At 42.3% G+C, this 12,352-nt stretch overlaps 1 protein-coding gene and 1 long non-coding RNA gene across 2 annotated transcripts in view; one reads left to right on the top strand and one right to left on the bottom strand.

Annotated features, from left to right (window-relative positions):
- The window catches only part of LOC101160770 (inactive dipeptidyl peptidase 10-like), a 31,133-nt gene that overhangs the window by 4,304 nt on the left and 14,477 nt on the right, over positions 1–12,352 (top strand). Inside the window, exons 2-8 of the mRNA XM_004081382.5 lie at positions 5,153–5,264; positions 6,166–6,261; positions 6,399–6,493; positions 7,847–7,921; positions 9,198–9,250; positions 9,385–9,466; positions 12,093–12,213. Of these exons, the coding sequence (XP_004081430.2) occupies positions 5,153–5,264; positions 6,166–6,261; positions 6,399–6,493; positions 7,847–7,921; positions 9,198–9,250; positions 9,385–9,466; positions 12,093–12,213 (634 nt within the window). The remainder of the gene's footprint in view (positions 1–5,152; positions 5,265–6,165; positions 6,262–6,398; positions 6,494–7,846; positions 7,922–9,197; positions 9,251–9,384; positions 9,467–12,092; positions 12,214–12,352) is intronic.
- LOC144988590 (uncharacterized) lies at positions 9,301–9,858 on the bottom strand. The gene is made up of 3 exons (XR_013652512.1): positions 9,718–9,858; positions 9,535–9,625; positions 9,301–9,463 (listed from the first exon to the last, which is right to left on the bottom strand). It is a non-coding gene; the product is annotated as an uncharacterized LOC144988590 (long non-coding RNA).

The raw sequence follows: 12,352 nt of genomic DNA, 5'->3' as shown, positions 1-12,352 counted from the left end.
CACCATCCAAAGTTTGTGCCCCTGGAGGAGAAATGGCATCAGCTCAGAAGTGGCTGGATAATATCCTGATATGCTGAAAAAGATCATTGTCAGAATAGTTATCATCTGGATGAATGAATGATTGATAAAACCGCCTTATCAGAGTCATACTCTTTTTTTATTTCTTTAAAGAGTATGACTTGAATATTAATACGCCTGTCAATGTGATAAAACAATTCCTTTTTTTTAACTAGACAGCATGATTATTGCACAGGTGGCCACAATAAAAGGCCACTCTGAAATGTGCAGATGCTGCATGGTGTTAGGGAGAGTGGAACTGGTGTGCTGACTGAAAGAACATCCACTAGAGCTGTTTCTCATGAACTGAATGTTCATTGTCTACCGTATGACGTCTCCAAAGGTGTTTCAGAGAATGTGACAGCACATCCATTCTGCACAAACTCGTCCTCATTAGGGTCTTGACCTGACTCCAGTTTGTCGTCGTAACCCACTTGAAATGCTCACATTTGACAGTCTCTTGTACATTGATACGTTTCTTTTTCCATTGAGATGTCATGTCTCGTCAGTCTTGTGTTTTGTCCTGAGTTGTGCACTTTTGGTCTATGTCTGTCACCTGTGTTGTCTCGTGTTGCACTTCCTGTTTTATTTTGAAACACTAACTCTCCTCTCGTTTCAGGCCTTGTTACTTCCTGCCCTGGTGTTTCCCTACAGGTGTGACTGTCTAACCCCCCCTGATTGTTTCCACCTGTGGTTCCCTCCCTCATGTCTTAGTCGGAGTCTATAGCTGTCTCGAGCTTGAATATCCAGATTTTGTACTGCTGCTGGAACTCAGACTGAGTCATGTTGATGGTATTGAAGTTGTCTGAAAGGTAATTGAAACCATGAAGAGTTATTTTCAGGTTCCTTTAGAAAAATAAGTCTTATTCCGAATCCCAAACCTTATTCACCATCACACCAAAGGAATGTCAGGCATATAATGCTTAGTAAAGACGCATACATTCATTTTCCTGTTCCTGACTCTTTTCATGATCCACAAGTTTCATTCTTCCCGACTGAGATGCTGCCATTTAAACTTTGACTTGAGTTTCCTGAACTCGTTTTTCAACATCAGCTAAAGAATAAAACTTTTGTTGATCAGTTCTGCAGCCTGATCCACGGTCAAATCCCAGAAGATTCGCTCAGTTCTATGACGATACAGGATGAGTCCCTCATGTGAACATCGGCTTAGATGAACATTATCTCTGAAGTAAAGAAATAAGAGATTTGCCTCAAAGACCCTCTGGCTTTAGCTGAGGAACAATAGATACCGAATATGAATGGACGGGAAATAGTTTGTGACACCAAATTTACATTTCTGTTTCAAAATCATATCATAGAACAGAGATGCAGAGTTTTTGAGTGAGCTTCCTGTCAGCGAAGCATATGAAGTTGGGAAGAAGAGCTTCAGGGTATCAAGTTAGTGCAGCTATTGAGCCCTCATCATGAACATGATGCCGTGCTCGCTGCTGCAGCGGGAAACCTGTAGTGATGGAGTCTTACCAGCAGGGAGCAGTCTTGTACGTAGAAAAACAATCTGACTGGCCTAGGAGAGGCACACACTGCTGCATTTGATTAAAAGACAGAGAAAGAGCCTTTTAAATGCAGGGGTTTGTTGATGTTTGTTTGAGTAAAATCCATCAGTTTGTCAGATAATCGGTTTGGTTATGAGAACAATAATGCAGGTGTGCTTTGCCTTCATCTGAGCGGCAGCAGCTGCTGCTGCTTTGTGGAGCAGCAGATTGCAGATGCTGTCAGAGCAATCAAACTTATCTGATGATGAGAATGTTCGGGGAGCAGCTGGCGCACATTATTCTTATTGTTAGGCTTGATCAACGACAGCACAGAAACATTTTTTGGTTTTCAGTGCCAGAAAGAGCTCAAAAACACAAAGAAATGAATTCCTAAGGAAAGAGAAGAGCGTCACCCGTTTGACATTCCTCCTCATGAACCCTTCTGCACCTAGAAAAGGCTCTCAACAGCCTCTCAGTTGGAGAAGAACTTTGTGATCCTGGGCCTGCATTGCCCCCCGATTTCCCCATTTCCTTTTCTCATCATTGGCTGGGATATCAGAGGCTGCATTCAGGAGATACCCTCTAACTCCCTCCACAGGGGCAGAAGGCTCTCAGCTCAATCACTGGGTCCCTGCATTATCATATGAATCTGATAGTGGTACGGCTCTACAGGGAGGACATACAGAAAAAAAGGAGCCTTGTCTGCTTTTGTTTTCCCGCCTTGTTGTGTAAGAAACAAGCTGCTTTCACTATAAAAACTAGACACGTGTCCACAAATCCCACTTTGTAGAGGCGTCCAGGATTTGTGCAGGAACACACTCTTCTCTCTTCCTGCTGTTATATGTAAAGTTAAAACCCTGAATGGCGGGAATGGGAGTTTGGTTCTGTAAGAAGAACCCTTCTGTGGTGTGGCATCATCATTATCATCTTCATCTTTATTTATAAATGCACTCTAGCACAATTGAAAACTGAAACAAAGTGATGTACGTTAAAGCTAAACATCATAAAACACACACACACACACACACACACACACATGCATGCATGCACACACTCTTGTAAACTTTACTACCAAAAGTAATGGGTCACCTGCCTCACATCTACACTGAAGGCTCAGTTCAATATGATGTCATCCACCTTTTACAGCTTCAACTCTTCTGAAAGGCTGTCCTCAAGGTTGAGGAGTGTTTTTTGAAATTTTGGACCATTCTTCCTAAAGGTCATTGGTGAGGTCACACACTAATGTTGGTGGAGAAGGCCTGGCTCTCAGTCTCCGCTCTCATTCATCCCAAAGGTGTTCTATGGGGTTCAGGTCAGGACTCTGTCCAGTTCATCCAGACTCTGTCCTCCATGTCTGTCTGGACTTTGCTTTGTGCTCTGGTGGACAGTCCTGTTGGAAGAGGAAGGGGCCGCTCCAAACTGATCCCACCAGGTTGGGAGCATGGAATTGTCCAAAATGTTTTGGTATCCTGAAGCATTCAGAGTTCCTTTCACTGGAACTAAGGGGTCACGTCCTGACAAACAAGCCCATACCATGATTCCTCCTCCACCAAACTTCACACTCGGCTTGATGCAGTCCTAAATGCACCGTTGTCCTGGCAACCTCCAAACCCAGACTTGTCCATCAGATTTGCTGATGGAAAAGCGTGATTCATTAACTTTCCTCCAAAAAAACCTGAACAGACAGCCTCCAAATGTTGTCACATGCAGCGTGCAGGACTCTCATTTGCATGCTTTCTGTTTCTGCACTGCAAGCATTTATTCAAGCAAGAGGGAGTTTTCTCTTGTGACCCGAACATCTGACAGCGAGCAGACCAGAAATGATGAAAGCTTTAGAAGATGATAAGAGATGGTGTGGTCTGCTGTTCTCAGCCTGTGGCCTTTATATACAGAGTCCTCTCTTTGATGCATAAATCTATTATTTATCTCATGGGTCTGCAGTTGACGCTTCAGTGAGAGATGAGGTGCATTGCTGAGTGATGCTGCCGAGTTGTCCATCTCTTTCCTTCAGAATTTAATGAACAAAGCAACCAGAAGTCAGCGCACATTTGTCAGGATTCTGCCGGCCTGATTTCCAGCATTTGCCGGAGCTTAGGACTGTTGGCTTCACCAAAGTAATGTTCCAGTCATCACACACGATTTTGTTGTTATGAAAATTACAGGCCTCTCTCATCTTTTTAAGAGGGAGAACTTTGAAAACTGAATGGATACGTTTTTTGCCCCACTGTGTTTTCATATGAGTGACGGCCCAATACAGTCCCGTTTTTAAATACCAAGCCCAGGCAGTGAACAATGCAACCAATTGAATGTAAGTAAGGCAGACAAACGTCTGCTTGTTTCTGTTTTTCCTCGCCGTCCTTCCTTTTTTTCTGAAAGCTGCCTCTGAGGGGTTGTTGTCATGCCCCAATAATCTGAATTGTCCATGGTGGTGTTTGTAGTTGGTACTGGACAATGGTCATAGATGGTGTGGAGTAAAGAGATGTGTGTGAAAGAATGGCTGATAAAGATGAGATGCAATAAAGAAAGTCTGGTTGTTGAGAGGCAAAACCAGCTGGCCTGGTTCAGTCATGAACTGAAGGAGTTTAAAGCTGGACTGTGGGGGATCAGAGCCTAAAATAGCTCCTCTGAATGTCTGAAGGAAGCTCTGCAGGGAGATGCTGTGGATGAATGAAGCTGCAGAGAAGAACACTAGCATTTTCACAGGAAAAGCCTTTGGGCTATTTGTCTTGCAGTCCTGCTCCCAATTAAAAATGCTTTGGAAGTAAATAAAGCATAAACATACAGAGGCTTTTCTGCAGCTTAGAGCACTGTTGGTTAGACTCAAGCCCTGCTTTGTCACGGGAGATGAAAGAAGACTTTAGCATTATTCATCTGAGCAGGACCCTAAAATACACTCCTAAAAAACCAAAGCACTAAACCTTTAGCAGCAAGAATAAAGCAATGCTACCGAAGACAAAAATAGGTTTGAGAAAAGGACAAATGAGAATACTTTCTGGTCATACTGAAAAAGTGAGTTCTGTAAAAAAAAGGCACTGAATGTGTTTGATGCAAAGCTTCACGTTTTGATCAGAGGACGTTCAGCTGCAGTTCTGCAGATAGAAGCAGCTGAAGGAATCCGGAACTAGAGAGGAAAGAGTCAAACACAGATATTTATGGACAAAAAAGATCAAGCACTTAGTAAAATAACACAATTAATTTGATCATAAAATGGATTATACCATTTGAAAAATGTTATTATCATCTTCTTAAACCACTTCCAACCAACGTCTTTATCGTCTCCCAAGACAACAAAGTACCAGGGGACGGCTGACTAAACCGTTAAAGCTTATGAAACTACATTCAGGATCCACTTTCCATCTCAGGGACCTTAGGTTCTCCATTCTGTGGGTCACTGCTTCTGTTCTGTTGTTGGTGTTCTGTCTCATTCCAACCTGACAGCTGACATTATGGTCCTTTTTGTTTTTCAACTTTGAGTAGGGAAGATGACATTTTCAGATTTCTGATCCTTGTTTCCTGTTTGACCATGTTTTCATGTATCATCTAGCAAACACCACGTATGACACATTCTTATATTTTGATACAAAACGATGTTTCCTTCCCAGGATATTGGACCTATTGGACCGGACAGGAACTGGAAAGGCATCGGCATCTCTTTGCTGGTTATTTTGGTGGTTCTGTCATTCATTGGACTTTCCATTGTTCTGCTGTCAAAAGGTGAAGTTCACTCAAAATCACACTCACTAAGCCCGCTTGACCTCTCTTAGTTACCTGTGAAAGAACCATGACAGATGAATACTAAGTCCTGCTTTGCCTGACCCCTCTAAAGTAGAGGTTATTTATTCATGGTGTGTAAAGTCTATTCAGGACTTTGACAATAGTGTAACAGAGTCCTCTGCTGAGAAGAAGCACTTCATTGTTGTTACTTGTTAAATAACCTGCGCCTTGACTGAAAAAAAGTATTTTTAACTTTAAAGAGATGTTAAAAGCCAGATTATAGCAATTTTTTAAAAAACTTAATACTAATGGGATTATATAAATGGACTTCGTCCTACTCCCTTTCAAGCAATTAATCAAACTCTATTTTGTAAACTCGGGTGCATTCGACTGGACACATTTAGTCTGATAAACTATGGTCACATATACCAAAATGCTAACGAGCGACGACTCAAATGCCAGTTTAGTAGCAAATTCGGCAGGTGGCGTTTGTAACCGGGCAGCGGCAGTCGCAGTTTTACACGTCGTGCGGCGGTCACTGAGGTTTTGAGAAAATGTTCAAATTCATCGGCGACTGGACGATTGTTGACATCAATCATCCCTGGAACATTTGGAGGTAGCGCAGTGATAGTCCGGTGGCAGGAACGTTCCCTCTCATTTTCATGTGTCTGTGCATTTTACAAGCTCCCTGATCCTCCAGAGTTTGAAAACAAAGTGTGATCTTTTGTCTTTTCTGGTAAATCTTTTGTGAAACTTTTCTGTTTCTATATCCTTTAGCATATAAGTCTTTTGCTCTGTGAAGCACTTCAGTCATAAGAAAGACATAGTTTGGTTCATGTTATCCTGCTGTCTTAGTTATTATATAAATAGACGTTTAGAAAAGTTTGTGTCCTTCCTACAGACACTAGAAGTAAAACATCTGGTTCATCTTTAACCCTGGATGACCTCTTTCAAAGACGTTTCCAAATCCATGATCCTGATGCAAAGTGGATCAGCGGTAAGCTGTTCCAACAACACATTTAACGTTGGGTAGAATCTCTTGTCTCTGTGTAAAGAAGTAAATCTGTTCAGGTTTGCCTCAGGTAATCTGTTTTATGAGGGTTTTCTTTTAACGTCTTCGTTTTTCTGTCTCAGCAAACGAAGTCACCTTTCAGAGCTGGGATGGAAATGTTTTCAGAGTCGACACAAACGACAACAAGACTGAGCTCCTGCTGAAGAACACAACTTTTGTGAGTGGCCACACTGGAGAGTTAGAACCAGGAACATCTCTACCGATTTATTTTCTTTTCATCATAATTTGGTGATTATTACATGTGGTGCATGTGTGCAAGTGGAGAATCATTTTGTTTTTGGTTGTTGTGTGTGACACACACTTGCAAAAATGTGTCTTTAGAAATATTTTCAGGTTCTCATAACAGCCAATAAACAGACATATTTTAGACATACAGAAGTATCTGTTTCAGACTGATCTGCAGAGTCACAACCCCATACTTAAAAAACAGTCCGTCCCAATTGATCAACCAATCGGCACCTTTCTCCTGTCAGCAGCCAATCAGCGAGCCACTTCTTACCTCCCAATCAGATCAAAACGTGCTAAACTTATCAGTTCAAATGGATCTCTCCTTTGTTTCTTGTTAATAATTGTTGTTACTGAAACCTGGATCCCGTTCTGTCAGTCTTCCACCACATCATGACTGCAGGAAACCCAACTATCATTACGCCAGAACTCTCTTTTGATGGAGGGAATAACTAAACATCAGAAATGTGGTCAAACCAACTTGTTTTTAATGTTGGTTCTTCAGCTGACATGAGTTATGGTTGGAAAAAAATCAATGTATCAGTTTAATCTCAATCATAAGATACTGTAGAACGTTTCTCACATTTTCAGTCCAGCTGCGTCTGACATTAACCGCTAAACCAAACTACATTCAAATAGAACCTTTGGAGCTTGGTTTCAGCTCATTGAAACAAACAGTTTTCTTTTTCTTCTAACTACTTTTAGATGTACATTGAACATTGTTCTTGGACGTCTTTAATCTTTGGTGTGCTCCAGCGATCCTTGTCATGTCCCATTCTCTGCTGACCCCTGAGGGTCGATTGTTTGGGTTACTGGCCATCATTCAAAGCCAGCTTAGTTTGGATCTCCGTCACATCCGTGCCTGCATAAAGAATAACCATCAAGATTTCAGACATCTGGAGCATCAGACAGAATTTCCTCTGATGAAGAGCCTAAACTCTGAAATGCACAGAGGATCAAACATTTCCTCACTGAACAGGGGGCTGGCCTGTTTCTGGCTCCTTCTTTGTTATGGGTGATTTTTCTGAGCAAAAGTTGGATTAAATCCATGCATGTGTAGCACATGCCAAAATAAGAACACATGAAATTCTTCCTTTCCTGAATTGGAATCCCTCTCTATGTTTTCCCACTCGGATCACCGCAGGAGTGGGTGTCAGTCCACATCAACCCTCATCACATCTGACAACACAGTCTCTATACTATGGTCTGAAACATTTAGGATTGAATAAAAAGATTTATTCATCCCTTTTAAAAATTCCACTTTTGGTTCTTTTTCTTTCCCCAGGCAACCTTCAAGGCATCAAAGTTTGCTATTTCTCCAGATCTGAACTTTGTTCTTCTGGGATATGATGTCAAGCAGGTGAGAATGACTTCACAGAGCTGTTCTCTGGGAAATCTTGTGCTTAATAACTAAAAATGGGACACGCAGAGGCCCCCCAGCTCAGCCCACATGCAGAGATGCACCCCAGAAGCCATCGCTGTGAGTTTGGAAGTTTCCGTTGCGAGTACTTTGACCGCGAGTGGTTGACCGCTCTACCTCTGCACCACGGCTGCCCTGTTAGAGGGAGAAGAGCCATGACATGGAGACCCTTTTAAGATTTGTGTTCATTCCAGACAGAAAAATAATGTCGTTTATGTAAAAAACCATCTGAGCCCAAAGGCCCAAAGTGTTTATTTTCACAAAGCTAAAACAAGGTCACCGTACTGCAGAGGTCAGCTTCATTAGAGGGGAGGGAGGGGTCTCTGTTAGCTAAAGCTGCCTCCTGGTGATTCATGCAAAAGTGTTTATGCCTCAAAGGGCAACACCTGCTTAACCTTGTGCTATCCTATGGGGTCAAAATGACCCCGCCCTTCCATTGAGGTGTTCTCCTACCATGACAAAGGTGGATAAAGGTGGAAAGATTTCATGTAATCCATGGACACCAGTGAAGATCACAAATCATTGAAGAAAAAAGGTTCAGAGTTCTGTCTAGTGGGTCTAGATGACCCCACTCCTTGGAAGCACGTTAACGTTGGGAGTGGGGTCATCTGGACCCTACAAGATAGCACAAGGGTTAAACCATGGCCACTTACAAAAGAAAGAAGGATTAAACCAAATTTTAAAACTTTAATTCATTTTTTTTTTACATTTAAAGCATTTTTACATGAAGCAAACTGTTTGAAAGGCGGTGAGTTGCATTGTCATGGTAACGACTGCCGACCCTGCACCTTCCTCCAATCAGGTGAGCTGCTGTTGGCTCAGCAGTCGTTAAGCCATCCACATGTGTTTGAGCCAGAGCAGGAAACTCGATGTTTGCCACTTTCTGTTTTAGTAATAAAATGTCCTATCAGCTCCAGATACTACTGTCTCTAAATGATGACATGAAGAGGGATTTGTTTTTGTCAGCACACCAGCAGTGTTCCTGAGAATAAGCACACAACCATCCTCTGCTGAGGCTACACAGTTTGTCATGATTCACCTTCTGTCACAGTATTATAAAGTATTTGGAAATTTGAATAATCTGCACTGATCATCGTCTCTGACTCTATCTCTGGGTCATTCTCAATGTGTCTAATTAGATATCATTTCCTCGAGTTAGCATAGTATGAAAACACGACACACAGCATTATTGCAGGTTTTTTTTCTTATTTTTCAGGTTCACCAGCATTCTTTCTTGGCCTCATACTTGATCTATAACTTGCATACAAGGTGAGAAAACAAAGATAAAATGATTTGACCGACAAAACCTTTGACATGTTTGAGGGAGAGTTTTAAATCTTCGGTGGTAAAGGCCTGAATGTTGCTGAAGTTCATGTTGGAAATATCTGCTGTTGATCCATCAGGGAGGTGCAGGAGCTCAACCCTCCTGAGGTGCCCAATTCTGTCCTCCAGTTTGCCTCCTGGGGAGTCCATGGTCAGCAGCTGGTAAGCATGCGGAAATGACTAACAGGTCATGTTTGTAACGAAGGTAAAGACAAACATCCACTTCTCACTTGTAAAATGTTAGGTGTTCTTTCGGTTGCCATGGAAACAGCAGCAACCGTGAACAACGGGCGGCTTCTGCAGCAAAAACATTGTATGTCACTGTGGTGGGATAAAAGGAGTCAATTAAGAGCCTTGTGTGAAGGAAATAGCACCGGTTTATTTTAATTTTATGTTTTATGTTATTTTCTGACCTTTTTTTTGGCACTCTGACTAAAAGAGGCTGAAGCGTTGTGTTCAGGGAAGCAGATGGAGATGGTTTGGACACGTTGAGAGGAGGAACAGGGATGATGTTGGTAAAAGGATGCTGAGGTTGGAGCTACCAGGCAGGACACCTGCAGGTAGACCGGAGAGGAGGACGAGGGTTGTTAGTGGCAGCGAGCAGGAAGCAGAGGAACAGGTTAGCTGGAGGCCGATGGTAGGCTGGTTGGCCCCTAAACGGAGCAGCTACAATGTTTCACATGAGCAGCATAAAAGCCAACAGTTTAGAATTGTTTATATGCTTTTTTTCCCTATTTAACTATAATTAATCAATGTAACATCAAGGAGAGTTTGTTCTATGAAGCAACACAAAGTGGAAACATTTCTACTGGGACTCCCATTAAAAAGAGTTATTGACAGAGGGAAGGTGACGCTGGTTAACGTTCTGAGTCTTGTCTTCTGTAAATGTACAGTATGATCTATAGAACGGTTAGCTTGGTTAGCACAGTTAGCACGGTTAGCACGGTGAGCATGGTTAACACGGTTAGCATGGTTAGCATGGTTAGCATGGTTAGCACGGTTAGCATGGTTAGCACAGTTCACTGCTTTGAGCGAAAAACAATCAAATGCAGTGATAGAAGTGAGAGTTTGGACAAACTGCTGCACTTCTAATGGTTGTTGAAAGAAAGCTTCAATATTAAAGCTGTCAACTATATCCCAGAATAGTGATTCCGTCATTTCCACAGGACACACAAGGCTCATAGGCACACATCCCATTTCACATTTATCTCATTTATCCAGTTTGCTTTTGCTCTAAAGGAACCTTTTCTCCAAGAGTGTCATGATGAAGATGAGAGTGCAGACGCTGGTGGTTCTTCTTCTTCATCACTGCTGTGCGAGGTGGCTGGACACAGCCTTTGCTCTTCCACAGAGAGCAGGAGCTCTGGGATACGACAAACAACTCTTCCTCCTTAACAAAAGGACCACGGACCTGATTTTTTTCTTAGTATTTTTTAAAATTACAGGAGAAAGCACGCTGTCTACTGGTTTATGGACACCGTAAGAAACGCTTTCTCATGACAAAGTTATCATTACTGCTCTCTTGGACTCTACCTCTGTGAGAACAACGCTACAGGAGGCAGGTTGTGTCAAATTAGGTGATCTGGCTGCCGCGTTTGACACTTTGAAGTGAAAAGTGCAGCCTCCGGCCCAGACTGATGTCCAAAGTTATGCAGAAGGTTCATCCTTGAACATGCTGACTCCTGGGTATTGGGCCAAGGAAGAACATGAAATAAAATGGATGTAACAGACCACAGCGGATGCTTTCTCACGTGCACACAGACACGCACAGACTTGAAAGAGTCTGAATTTGTGTGAAAATGTGTGAAACAAGGTCTTAGTGGATAAAAGAGGCATTGTTATGCCCCCCCCAAGGAAAGCAGGCTTGTGGCACAACTGAAATGTCGGTAAATAGACCTAAGCAGGATAAATCTAACGAAGTTGTTGACCATTGAATGTTTTCTCCCAAGTCCTCAAAACACACTTGGACTGGACCAACAGTCAATAATCAGTCAATAATCAATTGATTGAAATTTTTCAGATTTTTTGAGGCAACATTGAATTCTTCAGAGAAGATTTTGCAGTGAAAAATCTGCTCCAGAGTTCCCTAGCATGAAACAGAACCACACTGTTCCTCGTAACCCTTGTGCTATCCTATCGGGTCCAGATGACCCCCCCCCCCTTCCATTGACGTGTTCTCCCTACCATGACAAAGGTGGATAAAGGTGGAAAGATTTCATGTAATCCATGGACACCAGTGAAGATCATAAATCATTGAAGAAGAAAGGTTCAGAGCACTGTCTAGTGGGTCTAGATGACCCCACTCCCAATGTTAAAGTGCCTAAGATAGCAGAAGGGTTAAATCAGGAGTTTGACTGGCAACCGGAAACTCATCCCCTGTTCTCAGGTGTTCAATTCAATTTAATTTTATTTACATAGCCCCATATTTCAACAATAGTCATCTCAATTGGCTTTTCTAATAAACACGAAATCCTAAAAAACCTAAAGTTATACAGTTCAATAGGTAATGGCTAAACAGACTAAGCTAAACTGGGCATCCCTGCCCTTAGACCCTCCTTCTCGGTTAAGGAAGAGAATTTCCCAGTAATGCACCCTTCAGTCCATTTTTAAAGAGGGGAATCACCACCCCAGTTTGCCAATCTAAAGTTACCACTCCTGTCCATTGCATATTAGAAAGCAATTAAGACATTTTTGATGAGTAATGACTAAAAAGGTTCTCATTAGGAAGTGTGACTAAAGTAATAAAAGTGATCCACTGTGAAATGTAACACGTCTCTCTGTTCTACAGGTTTACATCTTTGAAAACAACATCTACTACAAAGCAAATGTGCAGAGCAGCTCATGGAGGCTCACCTCCTCGGGACAGGAAGGTGTGGTCTTCAACGGCATTACAGACTGGCTGTATGAAGGTAAGCTGGACTCCTGGATCATCCAATCATGTTCCACATCCAGCGTATTCCAACATTGTATTTGATTAGCATCTGCTCCTTTTGCTGTGTGTGTTCAGCAACTGCCTGGTTGGCACAGAAGAGCACTGAGCAAGTGTTC

The sequence above is a fragment of the Oryzias latipes genome, chromosome 21, assembly GCF_053564925.1.
Source record: "Oryzias latipes strain Hd-rR chromosome 21, Olatipes_Hd-rR_3.1".
Classification (NCBI taxonomy): domain Eukaryota; kingdom Metazoa; phylum Chordata; class Actinopteri; order Beloniformes; family Adrianichthyidae; genus Oryzias; species Oryzias latipes.
This window is presented reverse-complemented; position numbering and strand designations above follow the sequence as displayed.